Source organism: Orbicella franksi, chromosome 2 (assembly GCF_964199315.1).
Source record: "Orbicella franksi chromosome 2, jaOrbFran1.1, whole genome shotgun sequence".
In the NCBI taxonomy this organism is placed as follows: domain Eukaryota; kingdom Metazoa; phylum Cnidaria; class Anthozoa; order Scleractinia; family Merulinidae; genus Orbicella; species Orbicella franksi.
Window position 1 is genome coordinate 23,837,171 of NC_138146.1, and position 18,013 is coordinate 23,855,183.

Sequence of the window (18,013 nt, forward strand, 5' to 3'; positions counted from 1 at the left end):
GGCGTGGCCATACTGGCCACAACAAACCACTTAACGCTCGTAAAAAGGTCGAAAGACGTCAAAGACTAGAAAAACTAGAAAAGATCAGGACTGAGAACACTGAGGTCAAGAATACAGACGCAAATGTCGGAAATGGACAAATGTCATTTATGTCAGAGGCCAACACAAAAGACCACAATAGGACTCAAAGACCTCATACGGTCTGATACGTAGGGTAAGCGATAATATTTTTAAAATGGGCACAGAGCCGTTGCTATTCATTACTTGAAACCTGACACAGCTATAGGCACGAAAGGTTTATTTCCGCCAGCTTGCGGTTTTTCCGCTGGTCAACTTATGATGAAGTCACGTTGGAATTGAAATCCCATATCCCGCTCTGTTTCCCTTGACAATCTCGCATCCCAACCCTATAAAAACACGAAATCCCGCTTCCACACGCAACTGAAATTCCCGCTTCCCGCCCCTGCTTTCAGCTTAAATCCCGAACATCACCGTGAAAAAAAGCCAAATCCCGCATCCCGCCAAACCTATTGGGAACCCTCTTTTATCACTCCAAAATAACATTCATATCTTCACGACGCCATGTAATATCCTTTCCATATTTAATGTTTTGGCTTGAAGTGAGACAAATTTCAAAGGATAGACCCTTCTTTCTCCGAAACAAGTGACCACGAATTTTCGTGACTACTGAAGAGAAATGAAACCGTGTCCGCATTGTTTTGCAACTTCACGGTATCATTCCCTTTTACAGGCTGCGTTTTTATTATAATTTATTCTGATCGTGCTTGTTACTTTTTCGAAACGCGTGACTTTTTTTTTTCCGTGACTCTTGAAACCAACGTCTGGAGTACTTTCAACCCGCCGTGTTGGATTGTAACATTGAGGACTTTAAATATCATGCCGAGCTGAGATCAAATCAAGAGAAAAGAGACACTTACTTCACTTCTTAAAATGTCTTCCATCGAGTACAACAATTTACTGTTTGAAATAAGTCAGAGACTCGAAGAGCTGAACGTTCTCGATCGTTTACTGTTTATGTGCAGAGGGAAGTTGGCGTCTGGGAGCGAAGACGACATCCAAGATGTGCGGTCGTTGTTTCAAGAATTGGAAGAACAGAATAATCTAGGAGCTGATCGCCTGGAAGAAATGAAAGAGCTACTAAAAGGTGTCGGGGAATGGTCTTTCAACGAAAAAGTTGAAAAGTTTGAGAGAAAAAGGAAGGAATATAATCGATTACTTACACAGATCATTCAGGTACTCGACGAGCTCAATGATGTGGAAAGACTGGTCGCCATATGCCGAGGAAAGATATCGGAAGAAAGTGAGGGCCATATTCGAGATGTTTGCTCATTATTTGAAGAGCTTGAAAACCAGAACAACTTAGGAATTCACCGACTGGGCATCTTGAAAGAGATTCTGACTGAAACGGAGAATCATGATCTCCTCAAGGTAGTGGAGGGGTTCGAAGAACGAAGAAAGCAAGAGGATGAACTTAAACGGAAGGAGGATGATTCTAAAAGGAGGAAAGGTATTTGCTTCTTTTAATTCTTTCATACAAACAGTCACAGGAATAGGGTAAACTTTGTGAGCTGGCAAAATATGCCGTGTTTATATTGTACTCAACCACGCAAACGCGAGCTAAATGTTTCGGTGGCCTTAAAGGTGTATGTGACAATTTTAATCTCGGCAGTTAATATACTTTGAAAGTTTCGAGGCAAAGTTTGTTTGCAAACGTTTTTGAAGAATTCAGAGTTACAGACGTAAAAGCAAAGGAAATCATTGTAAAGATCAAATGACATTTCATTTTATTTCTAAACTGCAAACTCGACAAACTGATGGAAAAAAAATTAATAAACAAATTCTACAAATTCACGATTTATGTGCTCCACTGGGTTTCAATTAAAGGAAACTTAAACCGGCTTTTCAGAATGTCAGCCTCCCTTGCCATGGCAATCTTTCCTGTAATTCCCAGGTTTGAATTCATTTCAGATCCTGATTAAAATCCACTTTTGACACGGCCACCCTGATCTGAAAATCGTACATAAGACCGCACGAATAAATTAGTATTTTTTATGGCCAATTTCCTCTATGAGACGTGCCTGCAGGGAATTATGGTAGTTGTATTTATCATTTATTTTGATGAATACAACTACCATGATCCCCTGCAGGTGCATTTCATAGACTAACTGAATCAGAAATAAAAAGCAAGGTACAAGGTACTTTTCGGGTATGCTCGAATGATTCGAACAATAAGGAGATAATTATAGAATACTATCGAGTCAGAATTGCAAGTAGCTTATTTATATCCCTCCCCTCTTCCCCTAACTTCGATTTCAGAGGGCTAAAACTTGAATGAGGAGATGAAGTACAATATAAAATAGCAAACTTCCAGCTGAAGAAGCTGTGGTTTGTTGAAAGGAATGAGAAGGTTATGCTGTGTTTGTTTAGCTATGTGCTACTTTTGTTGATTCAGCATATTTCGCTGGTTTCAGCTGATTGCTGGTTTCAGTTGAGAGGTATAATGGGTTTTACTTAATAATAATGATTCTATGAGGAAGCTTATTTGAGCAATACAGCATATTACATTTTTTCGAAAGCATTCTGATTTGAGAGAATCTTTAACCTTGTAACACAGTACGTTTGTGAGTATGACGTTCTGTCTCTTTGTTTCAGCACAAGCAGTTGCTGTTGCTTCATCCATTGGAAATAAATTGATGGGTGGTAAGTTGTGAGAGTTGTCCTCTTTCGCTAGTTATTGTGAAAAGCTGTTTGGCTTTTGGGTTAGCTATGTTTATTGCAGCTTGGTGGATTACATTTTTAGGCTGCTTTCTCAAACTATGTTGGTCAGGGATCAATGTATGTATTTCCGGCATGCAAAAATTTTGTTTAAAAAGTAACTTATATTTTCAACTACATATGCTTGTAGAAGAGTACTTCTGGAAAGGGACACATAATTGTGGTTTCTGTCACACATAAACAGTAAATTGCACAGTGAGGCGACATTTACAACTAGACAAGGACCCCGTTGGGTGCCCCCCTGTTTGTAGTATTATCATTTGCGAATTCTACCCGTGGTACCCAGACAACTATTTCACGAAACTTGTCTGGTACTCTACATAACTCCGTTTTTGTGTGTGTGTGTGTGTGTGTGTGTTTTTGGTTTTTTGTTGTTGTTGTTGTTTGCATTTCTTCAGTGCTAAACATCAAGACAGTATTCAAAGCGGTTGCAGTAGTTTCTACTGCTGAGCTCTTGATTGGTTGGTCCACCTATGACCAGCTAGTCACCGCCGTTAACACCTGCGTTCTTCCTGCTGGCACCAGTCTGGTGAATCTAACTGACGGCTGTGTGTGCCTCACAGTTCAAGCTGAAACTCTATCAGCTCTCACTACCTTGTGGAATTTATACCAAGATGGGACGCTGGAGAGGCGGTTGTACAACTTCTTTGTGACTGACGAAGTAAAAGAACGAGCAGGTGGAAAGACAGTAGAAGTGAAAGTGAGCATCGAGGAAGAAGAATACGACAAAGCTCGTTTAGAGTTGATCAATGGAGGTCAAGGTAAGTCAATTTTGTAATCGCGAATTAAATCAGCAAAAACATTTTCAAACGTTTCATTTGGTTGGCCTAAAACATCTGTTGACCTGTCAGCGAGTTTGATCGACAGGTAAGAAGGATATATCTAACGATTCTTAAAAAATGAACCGAACAATCCGGGCAAGTCTTGAACAAAAACTTAAGGATTCATAAAAGAAGATATGATAAACTCGATAGCCTGAGCTACATGTAATACAACTTTAAAAGATACATGTAACAGGATTGAAGCCAAAACAGGAAAAGGACAAGATTTCAGAGAGAGGACGAGTTCGGAGCATTTTCTACATCTGTTCGAAACGAAAAGGTCTAAGAAGTATCGAGGAACCTGTTTCCTTGGCAAGCTTGACATAATTATATTTGTAACTGCTTTACTTTTTTTATTGCTATTTTAGAAGCTGCTGGCATTGGTGACGGAGAAAGGATTCGAAGAAACTCTGATTCAGATGTGTATTCCAGAACAAAAGAAGAAGTGCCTCTGTTAAAGCTAAAACACGCTGAGACCAAATTAAAATTTCTCAAAGAGAGAATTGCAGTTATAGAGAAAGAAATCAAGCAATTTTCGCCAGAGATTCTAGAGGCACGTGGTCCGGAAGAAAGATTTGCCTTTTATAAACAGCACGAGATATCTGAAGGTGAGGAATTGATATTCTAAAGTATATAAAGGAAAACTGTGATGCTTAATTGATTTAATCCCCAAGAAAAAAAATTAAAAGTCTTTTTCCCAATATGGATGGCCGTTTTAGTAACTATTTGACTTGCGGATTTTCCTAAGGAACTCAAGCAATCAGAAACGAAGGCTAACTAAAGTATTTTCATGTAGTAAAATAGTGGAGAATTTCATCAAAACAGAATGTGATCTTGCGTAAGCTATTTTAATAGGAAAGGAATGAAAATCATGAAACAAACTACAGTGTAGACACTCGAACCAGGAGAACGTCAGGACCGTATTTATTTCTGCATTTATTTAGGATTGCCTAACGGGGGCTCTTCTTATAAGCAGGAGAATTCGCGTTTTTTTACTCTAAAACGTCTCCAGTCCTTTGTTTTTTCTAAGAGTTAATCACTTGATACTCATAAAAAAGTACAGAATTTTGGACTCTTCTTTGTATCGCGATACATTACAGCAGGGGCCCATCACTATGGTGATGGGCTCCTGATTATAGTCAACCGTATTTCATATAAATTTATGCTTAACATAGCCGTACTCCTTTTCGAAAGAACTGAACCATTTCGTTAGCGAACTGACAGCGCGGAAATTTAGGAGAGAACTTGGATGCGCATTAATTTCTTCTCGAGACTTGCTCACAATGCTAAAGTTTTCAGCAGGCGCGGGGCGGGGTAATACTGTTAAAGCTAAAACACGCTGAGACCGAACTGAAATTTTACAAAGAGAGAATTGCTGTCATAGTGAGAGAAATTGCTGAGGAATTGTTTCCAGAGATTCTAGAGGCATGTGATCCGGAGGAGAAAGCTACCTTTTTGAAACAAAACGAAATATGGAAAGGTGAGGAACTGATATTATAAATTAAAGTTTTCAACAATGATGAGCTGGCTACATGATCCAAGTTTGAATTTCATACCGGTACGTGTTCGTCCCATCTCCCTACTGATGCGAGTTCGTCACTCTGCCAGGTCGAGAGTTATCCTGAGAAATATCCCGCCGCTATTTTGACAAATTAGCATACTCTATTGCTAGAGGCCTACGCAGCCTAAGCGGCCTAACCAGCCCAAGCGAAAATAAAGTTCTGTGTGTGTTTTAAATCATGTAAACGAAGAACAGCGGCTCATTTCGTTATGTGTCCTGGTTTATCACCTGGTAGACTGAGACAGGTGATACCACATGCGTAGTGTTCGTCATTCAAGCAACGATGACGTCGCGTTAGCAACGTTGAACGTGGAATGGAGACAAATTGTCCCTTCGTGTAACCGCGGCTTGAAATTATATTGTCCTACCGGTATCGAACTCGCACCAGTACGAGTTTTCACCTGTAAACGCGACAGTGTGTTTTATTATGATATCCATAATTGAAAAGGGATTGTAATCAGGAGCAGTATTTATCGCGTCTGACGAACATACGGAGGCTGAATTTTACAACCCTCATTAATTGAACTTGCCAAGTAAACTCGCGTAATTACGAGAGTTAAAAGATACTCAGGATGCCAATTATTAACTACTTAATAACCGAGAGTGAGGTCGTTACGGGAAAATCTCAAACTGAGGCCTTGCCGTATTGACCGAGCGATAGCGAGGTCAATACGGTAGGCCGAGGTTTGAGATTTTCCCGTAACGACCGAACGGTCGAGGTTATTAAGTTGTTTATTATATGGCTCACGAATTAAAGAAAAAAAAATTATTCCAGCGGAAGTCGTCAATGTACATCCGGCGATGCGCGCGTTTACCGATTCATTCATCGTCTCAAACCCAGGGCAAAACTACACAGTCAGTGAACTTCACTACTGTAATTCTTTACGGGAAAAATGATTTTCACAGCCCTCAAAAAGGTATTTTAGTACCGTGGAGCCACAACTTGATGAGGGAGTTTTTCCAACTTTTGTGGCGAAACGTCAACGCATATAGAAAAGACAGAAAGTGCTTCAAAATGGTCCAAACCAACGGTCTTTCGGTGAAAGAAAATACTGATGCTTCAGAATGCACTCCTCAGAATAACTCGATCTTCGCATTAGCTTTCGACAACATATCTCGGCCTTCTTAATTCTGGGACTTATGAATGAACTTTTCAAACCTTGTGAGCGTCTAAAACTTCCTGCAGGTATCAGAAACACTGCTACCGACAGAAACCGCCCGATTGTTTACACCTGATGAACCTGGAAGCTGATTTTCACTTGCTTGTGTTGAAGCGAGGGAATCTATTTGATGAGAACTGAAACGGAGTTCAATATTTCGGTAATTATTGTGACTAAGATGATAACGTATAAGTTTCTTCGTGGTTTTCTGCTCAGGATACGTGACACATCTGCCGATGGTGTCTTTCACTTACCGATTTTAGCTTTACTCGACACTCGGCAAACTTTGATTGTTTTTGACTAGTGCTCGCCAAGGTTACCGGTAAGTCAAAAACGACTTCTATGTAAATTTTATTAAGGAAAAATCCCTAAACTTTTAGCTACTCGGAATTAAATTTACTTCTCTTACTATTTTTAATCGGCTTTCATCGTTTCAATGCGCTTGAATTTTCCGAGCCGGGCGCTTCCTAATTTGCATAATCCGTAATCGGCCCGTGGGCATTACGGGAGAATAATGCCCTACAATTCAGTGACAATTAACCAATCAGAGCGCGCGTTATATCGCCTACAAACACAAGCCATATAATAACATGCATTAGTGACTGGAAACGAGTGTGGACGTAACACGCTGATGACGAAAGGCTGTGTGATGTCATCACGTCAAATGACGTAGAATGTTGGCTGAGCATAACGCAGAAGAAGTCATTTCCGAGTTGTCCTTTGCCTCGGCGTCAAAACGAGTCTTCGAGCGAAGCCATTGTTATGAAAATGCGTTTGATCTATGACTTCATTTTCATCAAATCAACTCATTTTCATAAGAAAAATTTGCACGAGGACTCGTTTTGAAACAGAGGCGAAAGGCAACCCGGAAATGGCCTATTCGCTACCTGAAAAAATAAAAGGGGAGGGGGGGGGGGTTTGAGGTGGAAGCGAGGCGGAAAATGGAACACGCGCAATGTCGAGTTGTATGAGCACGGTGTGCATTATCTTGTCGAGATTAAATGAAATTTAAAAAATATAAAATTCCGTCATTCCTTTGTAGTACATACGGGTACGGTAGACATGTTATAATTTTGTTTGTTGTTGTTGTTGTTGTTTTTCTTTTTGTGGAAATGTTTATAAAGAAAGAGGAAGGATAGGAAAGATAAGCGGATCTGAATAAATCGAATTACTTGCGTGGGTGGCAGATCCTCGATCTTATTCCCTCTATCTTATCCTTCCCTAACTGTCGATCCAGTGAATAAAATACTTATCCGTAGAGTAAAAACACAGGGTACTGTTGTCTGATTGGCTGATTTGTTACCCTGGTACTCAGAGTCCTACTGAGCGCGCGTTGCCGAAATCTTAAAACCAAAGATGGCGTCCGAAAGGGCAATGTAATTTCACGTTCACTTTGCTTCATCGCTTGTTGTAGAGTTTTAGGTAAATGTGCAGTTTTTTTTACTTTGTCCTCTTTTTCAGAATGGCAGGAAAATGTAGGGCGGGAAAGCTCAAACTTTTCACAGGTTACCGTTTTCGCTTTTACTAACGAGCAACTGTTTCCCTCGTGGCTTCTTGTAGCTGGTTGTAGGGAGGAAAAATGTTCCGCAACAAAGACAAAAAATGTGTTCTAACAGCGCATATGTAAAGCTTAGAGAAAGGGTAGTGTGTAGAAAGTGCTGCTGTAAGTTAATTAATAAGAGTGCAAGGGTGGTATAGTAACAAAGGAGTTTGTTATATCTTCTTAATTGATTCAATACATGTATCGATCTGTAATAGACCAATTTCGATATATTAAAATTCCGCCTAAAACAAGTTGCCAGACATTTTCTACATCAATTTGGCGATTGACAAATATCATGTATGTACGTACAATATAGTTTTCCAGTAGGGGGCGGGAAGAGGGGAATCTATGTTCCTCTGATTCCCCCAAAATGTCGCTTTCTTCTCCTTTGCTTTTAACTGATAAATTTCTTTGTTTCCTAATATTCAACGTCGACGTCAAAGAACAGGAAAACGATAATTTTCATAATGAGACTTCTGGTCTCCCTGCCGCGCTGGTTACCTGGCAGGATTAACATAATCCATGCAATCTCTTACCTTTATTATGTTTTTTTTTTTTAAGAAACTTCAAGCATTGGTGAGGGAGAAAGGCTTCGAAGAAACTCTGATTCAGCTTTATTTTTTCGACCTAAGGAAGAAACACCAGTGTTGAAGATAATGAACGAGAGAATAGCAGTTCTAGAGAGAAGAATCGAGCAATTGCCTCCTGAGATTCTACAAGCTTGCAGTCCTGAAGAAAAAGCTACTAAATTTTCGAGACAACAGGAAAGTTGGAAAGGTAATAATTAATATTTTACAGAACGCGGCGCTAAACGTTGCTGTCAACCTCGACGGAGTGTTTTATTACGATACAAGAATGAAAGAAAAGCATTAGGCGTAACTTGTGTTTTTATGACATTCAAAAGGTCTCGTAGAATTAAACACCCAACACTAGTCGTACACTAAAAAGTAAACAACGTTCCTGGAAATATGCATGCTCCAGAACTCTTTCTTGCAACCCTGTGGGCAGGCTTACGTTTGAATCACACGGGAGACGGACAAAGCCTTGGGGATGGACCAGCGAACGCGTGGCGCCGAAGTCGCTTAGACACTTGCGTGTGTGTTCAAAGGCAAACCTGCTCGTTGGGTGCCCCAGAGTTTTCGACAGCTGGTCGAGACTTGTACAGGGATTCAGTGAGCTAAACTGGTTCCCAGTCCGCATAAAATCCCAAATTGACGCTGCGTAAAGATGCAAATGATTTCGCCTGTGACGTGAATTTTATGGTTATATAAGTTTGGTCCTTCCATTATCTTTTAAAGGCTCAATTAAATCTTCAGTTGCCGTCATAAGTTCAGTTGCAACACAATCAGATCCTATAAGCACGTTGTAGTTACATTTGTTATATATTTTCTGTTGTTATATTTTTAACCAAAGAAGGCCGGGAGAAATGTTTGGATAGTAGCCTGTACAGTGGGCGCTCTCTTATTCCTCTTACTTTCGTCCGTATCCACCCAAAAAAATAAATCACGTATCATGCTCCCATAGAAGAATTTTGATATTGAATAATTATTATTTTACCAAGCACTCGAAGCTGGAGAGACTGATGAAGGAACTGAGGAGCTGGAAATATCTCAACGGCATAAGGTTAAATCAATGGATCCAGGAAAGCTTGCGTTTGTTCAGAAGTATTTAGAAGATGTCCAAGACACTCGTAGCATGACGACAGAAGTAAGTGACAGTGGTTTGGCTACACACACTGCAGCTTCTGAACTTGGAACCGAAGAAATAAACGGTAAACTTGTAATGTTATTTTGTTGTTCACTTACTCAAGTTAAGCTCATATTTTAAAGTGGAATTTTTCCAATTGTCCCGTTAGTGTTAAAACCATGAATTGAGTAAACATTGTAATTATGGAAAACTTTGCATCGTAATAAGGCTGGTTTTCACTAGTGACGGAGTCGTAATCGGAGCTGTAATCAGAAGCGTGGGGTGACACGATCTAATGAAAATCAAACTGACGGAATCGGAAGCAGAACACCGCATCCGCCTACGACTCCGTCGCTTACGATCCAGTGAAAACTAGATTGTCGGAGTCGGAAGCAGGAGCGAAAGAATAAACAAATCACAATGTTCGTTTCCGGGCCTTGTGATTGGTTGGTTCTTCCGTTTCTGCTTCCGACTCCGACGATGTAGTTTTCACTGGATCATAAACGACGGAGCCGTAAACGGAATCGGACGCAATGGAAACGTTCTGATTCTTCCGACTCCGATTCCGTCGAGCTTATGACTCCGCTTACGACTCTCATTTTTGATTTTCACTAATTAAAAACGCTCTTACGACTCCGACTACGACTCCGACTCCGACGCCGACTCCGTCGTTACTGAAAACCAGCCTTGTAAGGAAACATAAATTATACTCTAATATGTTGATTATTTTCTTTGCAGAGTGTAGTAAACTTTGCTTGAAAGATCTGAGCGATGATATCACCGTAGAATTGAGTCTAAGGCTACAAGCTGATGGGGCTGCGTTACGAAAATTCTATCAATTTTTCGGTTTCAAAACGAGAGGCCGGTATCTGTCAAGATTCCCATTAGAAGAATTTAAAAAAATGTTTCCCGACACTACAGTCAGCGTGTTGAAAGAGTGTTTTGAGGTCCTGCGGTTGTACGATCTCGTTGAGATTCTGGAAAAAGTGAAACCACGTTCCCTCCGCCCCGCTGTTTCCCCAGAGCAAATAGAAAAATTGCGGAGAGCAGATGATCGGCCCACAAAGTATCACAGTGATGTAGCAGTCTTGGTTGTCAATCACACTGTCGGCCACGAAGAGGACCTTGTTGTCAAGGAAAACGCAGAAAAGATTGAAAAATTTCTTAAAGATCTGAATTCGCGGAACGAAGTGACGATAATATCATTGGCTAGTCCACAAGAGACCCGTGAGTTTCTGATGGAGCTAAAAGAGAGAAACCGCAGAATAGGATACCACCGTTTCTCAGAAGAAAGACCCAAGAGTATACTTCAACAGAGGGCGCGTTTACATGAGGAATTGGAGAAAGTAACACAGACGGAGATAGGGCGTAAACAAAGACAGAGACTGCAACGGCTACTGCAGTTTAGAGGTGAAGTGGTAAACGCTGAAAAAGCGGCAAAAAGGGATATGGAAAAGCTGCAAGAGCTAGAGAAGGAGAATACCAAAGCTATATCAACGGCTATGGACAAATGGATTCACAATCAAGGTTAGTTGACTTCATATACATACATACATGACATACATGTTTATTCAAATTAATTCGAAAAGGGAATTTCAATATAACTCTCCTAAAAAAGAATAAAAATTACAATTAAAATTACATTAAAAGTTATTGAAGGAGGAAAAAAAATCTATTTGGTACATTACAATTTTAAAAATGATCTGAGTCTTAATTTAAAGAGTTCGAGGCTTCCCGCTTCAACAATGTTCTTAGGTAGACTGTTCCAATCACCAGTTACTCTAATGAAAAACGAATCTTTAAAACAGTTGATTCTAGTTGATTTTAAGGAAAGTTTATATGAGTTTCATAAGCATGTTTAACGTACACAGCGAATAAAGATGATTTCCAAGTATTACAAAGCCACTAATTCAAACTGAGTAAACTGACTTGATATGCGAGTCGATGCCTCGATGAAAATCAAGTTATGCTATCTAGCTACAATCTGTTTCATTATGGGTTCAATTTCATTTAAGGTTTGTTATCATTTCTTCTATATTGAACCATTTTTTGCAATCAGTCAGCCATAGTCAGTGGTGATGCATCTATTGCTTCCCTATGTTCTTGGTGTTTTTGCTTCACTGAGATGACCTTTGTTTTGTTTTGTTTTTTATTTTTTTTCTACAGAGAAATTTACCTGTGTTGTGGTATTTATAATCAGTGAAGACAAGTTGAACACAGAAACTAATTTGGAGGAATGTGTTGTTGAGAAGTTAACATTAATTCCAGATCATGCCAAACTCGTGGTTAGCTCTCACGTCGAGTGGAAAAGCATCGCTAAAGTTCCCGAAACTCTCCATGTAGTGTATCGTGATCGCGGAGACGTATCAGTCCTCACTCGGATAATTGAGATTTTCAGCAAGCGTTGGCAAACATTGGATCTTATTTCCATGATGCAAGAATTAAAAAGAGCTACCAATAGAGATTCTCAGGGTAGGCATTATAGGATTCCTTGCATGTATATCAAGGACAGTTTGTCTAGTCTTCCGACATTTCAGAAAAAGCAAGAGGAACATTCCTCTTAAATGACATGTACTGTGTGTTTAAGCGTTTAGTTACCACTGATTCTAAGCTAGCAAGTTCTATAATTGTTTAAAGGTTTAGGTGATAGATAATGTAACTTACTAATCACGCCCAGCGCCCTCTTTCTTATTTTTCGTCCGTAATTTAAGCAAACCCTACACGTTTCCACAGTACAGGCTTGCAAAACGTTACTTTGAAAAGGCTGTAGGAAGAAAGAGCTCCCTGTGAGCTTTCACTTTACAAAGTTAGTCGTCAAATTTTCAGTAATGTAAATACAGCGGAATTCAGAACGGTTTTCAACTGAGTCTTTATAGTTCAGAATTGCTTTTATTAACTCTTTTTGCCCCACTTCGCCCTGTGTTTGGCTTACGTAATTTACTGTACAACCTGGCATGCGTGAAGTCATATTCTATTTCCCGCGCTTCCATTGTCGTTTCTTGTATTTTCTTCTTGCCATCAGTGGTGTGGTTCACTGCATTGTTTGTGTTTGTTATCGTTGTTTGACACTCAATTGAAGACCGCTCGTAATATACTGGTTTAGTTGTCATGAGCGGAGTACATATTCTGTGCTCACTGTTGTTAGACTCAGCCAAACAAGCTGAATTCTGTGATGTGTACTTTTGCCATCGTAACACGTACAAATAGAGTCGAAGCTATCCTTCGTCAGAGTTTAAATATAAAGTAGGTTTCGGTCAATAGACGGTGAACCTCTCTAAGTTAAAATGAGGAACTGAAGAACAGTGGGAATTTTAATGCCCTTCTTAACTAGCAAATAGCAGAATTTCGTCATTTTATTGAGTTTGAAAACCTGTGAAAAGAAAATCAGGTCATTTGCGGCCTTTTCTACGGGTTCGTCACGTGACCAGCTGACTTGACCTCTTATCACGGTAACGTCAGATTTCATTGCCTCGCTCTTCGGTTTTCTCGGTTTCTTTGTCCCGGAAAATGTTTAAGGTAGAAGTTAACATGCCATTGATATGTTCTGTATTAGCTTGTATTATCAGTTTTAGTCTGCTCTTTCTTACCTGTCGTAAATTTAGTTAAATCCAGCTCTTAATTTGAGGGAACAAGGGATCTCTCTACTGTTGATGGCAACTTCAGCTAAAATATTTTGAAAACATTCGGCATTTTGAGCTACATTGGCCGCGTACAAAATTACCTTTAAGTTAAAGGATACCTGGAAATAATAGTTTACTAAGATAGGGAAAAAAAAACACCAAATAGATGATCATAAACCATAAAGGAACAAGGATGGTAAAGGATGGAGAAGATTGACCCGGATTATAAACGACGAACTTGAAAACTTTAGGCTAAACTTTTCAAGATGCGCAAACCGTGACGTAGCTCCTTTAAATAGAATGTTTCTGTCAATGCATTCTAAAATGGCGGCAATGACGTCACAGGAAAACCAAGATTGGGTGTATTACCTCTTGCAAGCTTCCTTTGTTTATTTTCCTATTTTAGATGATGTTATTCTAAAGTGCTTTATTCTTTTGAATAACTTTTATACGTATTGTGAAAAGGGCCTTTTCGGGAAAGGTAACTTACACAAGTAACTAAATTGCTTACCTTTTTCGCAAGTAATTATATGTAACTTCTCTGGTATGATAAGCCGTTGTTATGTCATATGTTTAAACATTGCACTATGCGCAGTTTAATTCGAGCGGATTTTAAATTAGATTAGTGGACCTTTCTCATTATGAAAATTGTAGAATAGTTTAAAAAAATATGTATTAAAAAAAGTTTGTTTAACTGTTGATGTTAATTTGTAATTGCCCAGCAACCAAATTACCACTGAAAATCACTCACAGGAACTTAAAACAGAACTCAGATGGAATAAGGGAACTTTGATCGAAATGAAGGCATGATTACGAGTACAATGTCGCTCTCAGAGCTGTTGTTCATCTTTGCTGCTTAACTTAAGATCACTGACCCTTATTTAATGGACCATTTCCGAGTTGCCTTTTGCCTCTGTGTCAAAACGAGTCTTCGTGCAAAACCATTCATTATGAAATGTGTTTCCCGTAACTCACCAGTTTCATCTGAAAGGTTTTGCAAGAGGATTCGTTTCGAAACAGAGGCATAAGGTAACTCGGTAATGGCCTATCGAGCACAGTTGAACTCTTGAAGTTCGATTATGTTCGATTGACTAAGCCGGGCTTTCAAAACCGGTTTCAACGGCTTTCCAAGTCATGTGTTAGCAAGAAATGAAATTTCGAAACAATTTTGTAGTACAGTAATAAATGTCTTAATTAAAATAAATATCTTAATTGACCACTCCCAAATGGGGCTTTTCAGGGCCAATGAAACCAAATGATGAAACAAATGATGCAAATGATCTTCAACATCTTAGCAACTTAAATTGTTATCACAATAATCAGCTATATTTCTGCACTCTTTATTTTCAAGCCAAATCGAACCCTGTTGGGTTCCATTGAGTTCGCTAATAGAGCTCGCCAGAAAGTTGAAGTGCGATCGATTTTCTGTTTGGTTTAGTTCGCATGATATTTCTGGTGACTTGGCAATCCCTATCACGATCATTGTATCGCTGTGCGTTATGAAACGTGAATAATCTTCATCAATGGTCCCTTCAATTCCATACAAGATTTCATTCTGAAACTTGGCCACATCACTAATATCGTACATCGATTATTTTTCGACAAAGTAACGAAGATTTCAAACGACTCGGAAATTCGACCTCAACCAAGGGAAAACATCTGTTCACAAGCGCTCACAGAACTTTTTACAAGACAATGAACACCATCCCACGTTAAATCATAGTTAGCTACTAACTATGGTTAAATGCTGTAACTTCTAAATGCTGTAACTTTTTCTCGGGTACCCTAGCCTAGGCAAGCCTCCTGGGGTGAAACAAGTTTGCAAATCACGATGGCTAAGGAAACAGAACTTTATCCCTGGTGATTAAGAAATTTTTCGTTTTTACTTAATTACATAACACGAGTGTCAAAATACACTATCGTAAAATTCAGACGGAACTACATCCGGGACCCGAAAGGCGTTTTCTTTTGAGGATATTGATGACGTCATTTCTCGCTTTTTTCACTTGTTTTCTCAATCAGTCAGTTTGTCCATATAGTACTGTAATAAAAAGAACATTTACACGGTGACTTGAAGATACAAATTCTACTCCTTCGTGTTAAAATCAACATTTTAATCTTTCACTGTGCTCGTTCGTAAAATAATTATTTTATCACTCGAAAATAACATTCAAAGCTTCACGCTGCCATGTAATATCCTTTCCATATTTAATGTTTTGGCTTGAAGTGAGACGAATTTTCGTGACTACTGGAGAGAAATGAACCCGTGTCCGCATTGTTTTGAAACTTCACGGTATCATTGCCTTTTTCAGGCTGCGTTTTTATTAAAATTTATTCTGATCGTGCTTGTTACTTTTTCGAAACGCGTGACTTTAAATTCGCGTGACTTTTTTTTCCGTGACTCTTGAAACCAACGTCTGGAGTACTTTCAACCCGCCATGTTGGATTGTAACTTTGAGGACTTTAACATCGATCATGCCGAGCTGAAATCAAATCAAGGGAAAAGAGACACTGCTTAAAATGTCTTCCATCGAGTACAACAATTTACTGTTTGAAATAAGTCAGAGACTCGAAGAGCTGAACGTTCTCGATCGTTTACTGTTTATGTGCAGAGGGAAGTTGGCGTCTGGGAGCGAAGACAACATCCAAGATGTGCGGTCGTTGTTTCAAGAATTGGAAGAACAGAATAATCTAGGAGCTGATCGCCTGGAAGAAATGAAAGAGCTACTAAAAGGTGTCGGAGAATGGTCTTTCAACGAAAAAGTTGAAACGTTCGAGAGAAAAAGGAAGGAATATAATCGATTACTTAAACAGATCATCCAGGTACTCGACGAGCTCAATGATGTGGAAAGACTGGTCGCCATGTGCCGAGGAAAGATATCGGAAGAAAGTGAGGACCATATTCAAGATGTTTCCTCATTATTTGAAGAGCTTGAAAATCAGAACAACTTAGGAATTCACCGACTGGGCATCTTGAAAGAGATTCTGACTGAAACGGAGAATCATGATCTCCTCAAGAAGGTGGAGGAGTTTGAAGAACGAAGAAAGCAAGAGGATGAGCTTAAAAGGAAGGAGGATGATTCTAAAAGGAGGAAAGGTATTTGTTTCTTTTAATTCTTTCATACAAACAGTCACAGGAATAGGATAAACTTTGTGAGCTGGAAAAATATGCCGTGTTTATATTGTACTCAACCACGCAGACGCGAGCTAAATGTTTCGGTGGCCTTAAGGTGTCTATGACAGTTTTAATCCCGGTAGTTAATATACTTTGAAAGTTTCGAGGCAAAGTTTGTTTGCAAACGTTTTTGAGTTACAAAAGTGAAAGCAAAGGAAATCATTGTAAAGATCAAATGACAGTTCATTTTATTTCTTAACTGCAAACTCGACAAACTGATAGAAGAAAATTAATAAAGAAATTCTACAAATTCACGATTTATGTGCTCCATTCGGTTTCAGTTAAAGGAACCTTAAACCGGCTTTTCAGAATGTCAGCCTCCCTTGCCATGGCAATCTTTCCTGTATAACTCCCAGGTTTGAATTTATTTCAGATCCTAATTAAAATACACTTTTGGCACGACCACCCTGATCTGAAAATCGTACATAAGGCTGCACGAATAAATAGTACTTTTTTAATGGCCGATTAATATTTCCTTCATGGGACGTGCCTGCAGGGAATCATGGTAGCTGTATTCATAATTTACTTTGATGAATACAACTACCATGATTCCCTGCAGGAGCATTTCATAGACTTAAATCGGAAATAAAAAGCAAGGTACTTTTCGTGTGTGCTCGAATGATCCGAAAAATAAGGAGATAATTATAGAACACTATCAAGTCAGAATTGCAAGTACCGTATTTTCTCAATTAAACGCCGGACCCCGATTAAACGCCGACCTCGTATAAACGCCGGGTCTACGAGGCCAATTTTGAAATAAACGCCGGGGGCGTTTAATTGAGGCCCCGGCGTTTGTTCGAGGTCCCGGCGTTTATTTGCGTTCGAACCAACAATTTGATTTTTCCCTTATTAAATAGCACTACTGCGACATACTAGTACGCTATGGTGTTTTGATAGTCTTAATAAACGTTCAAAAGGAAAAGTCCGGCTTAACATAACAAGAATAGTAGCTGTACAACAAAATAAAACAAAATTTTCGTGTTCGTGTTGTCATTAAGTCTTATTACTGATGACGCACTTTCTTTCGTGTGTTATGGTGCTCACTGTCATTAAAATCGCGAGGATCCCTTTAGCGTTTGTTTATGAGCTGTTTCAATCTTGTCATAAGTTGTCCTTTCCGAGAGGAAATCGCACATTGAATAGAAATAGGGACTTCAAGGCCGCCTTGTTCCAAGTTGCTAGCTCGGTAGGTTTCCTGTCTCACTTTAGCCGAAATTTTCCCTCCATGTTTTACAAAGAAGCAAAAAGCGGAAGAGAGTTCGATTGGGATGTGTCCGACATTTATCTTCACATTATCAAGGTCATGCACACGGTAAACAGCCATCGCACACGGATCGTACTTGTTGTTTTCTTCATGACTTACAATAAGACCTTCGCCGATCGCAGTATCTTTCCAGTGTTTTTTGGTAACGTGGTACCCTCGCACACAGCAATCAAATTCAAATGTTTCCTCGGTTTCTTGAGTAGCCATACGTATAAAGATCGTAAATGCGGACACTTCTTTTAGCAATAATCATCCTCTAAGACTCAGGGATAGTTTACCGAATGGAAAAGTCATTTCGTGTTGACAAACTACCCTAGGTTTCGGAGGATGGGTGAATAAATAAATCTGAAAAAAATGACAGAATATTGCACTTCATAAATAAACGCG

At 39.4% G+C, this 18,013-nt stretch overlaps 1 protein-coding gene and 1 pseudogene across 7 annotated transcripts in view; both read left to right on the forward strand.

The window, feature by feature from the left end:
- Positions 1 to 864: 864 nt before the first annotated feature.
- Positions 865 to 18,013, forward strand: part of LOC145478788 (uncharacterized) — a 71,074-nt gene continuing 53,925 nt past the window's right edge. For 3 of the 6 annotated variants that reach the window (XM_081456949.1, XM_081456951.1, XM_081456948.1), the window contains exons 1-6: positions 865 to 1,528; positions 2,674 to 2,721; positions 3,195 to 3,557; positions 3,986 to 4,225; positions 8,443 to 8,658; positions 9,443 to 9,652. In XM_081456949.1, coding sequence (XP_081313075.1) covers positions 952 to 1,528; positions 2,674 to 2,721; positions 3,195 to 3,557; positions 3,986 to 4,225; positions 8,443 to 8,658; positions 9,443 to 9,652 — 1,654 coding nt within the window. In that variant the 5' untranslated portion in view covers positions 865 to 951. Of the gene's footprint in view, positions 1,529 to 2,673; positions 2,722 to 3,194; positions 3,558 to 3,985; positions 4,226 to 8,442; positions 8,659 to 9,442; positions 9,653 to 10,305; positions 11,095 to 15,633; positions 16,285 to 18,013 lie in introns of those variants that run through there. The other 3 variants (XM_081456950.1, XM_081456952.1, XM_081456953.1) reach the window with 3 other exon arrangements.
- The window catches only part of LOC145478790 (uncharacterized), a 42,424-nt pseudogene continuing 37,473 nt past the window's right edge, over positions 13,063 to 18,013 (forward strand). Inside the window, exon 1 of the transcript XR_014048330.1 lies at positions 13,063 to 13,709. The product of XR_014048330.1 is annotated as an uncharacterized LOC145478790 (transcript). The remainder of the gene's footprint in view (positions 13,710 to 18,013) is intronic.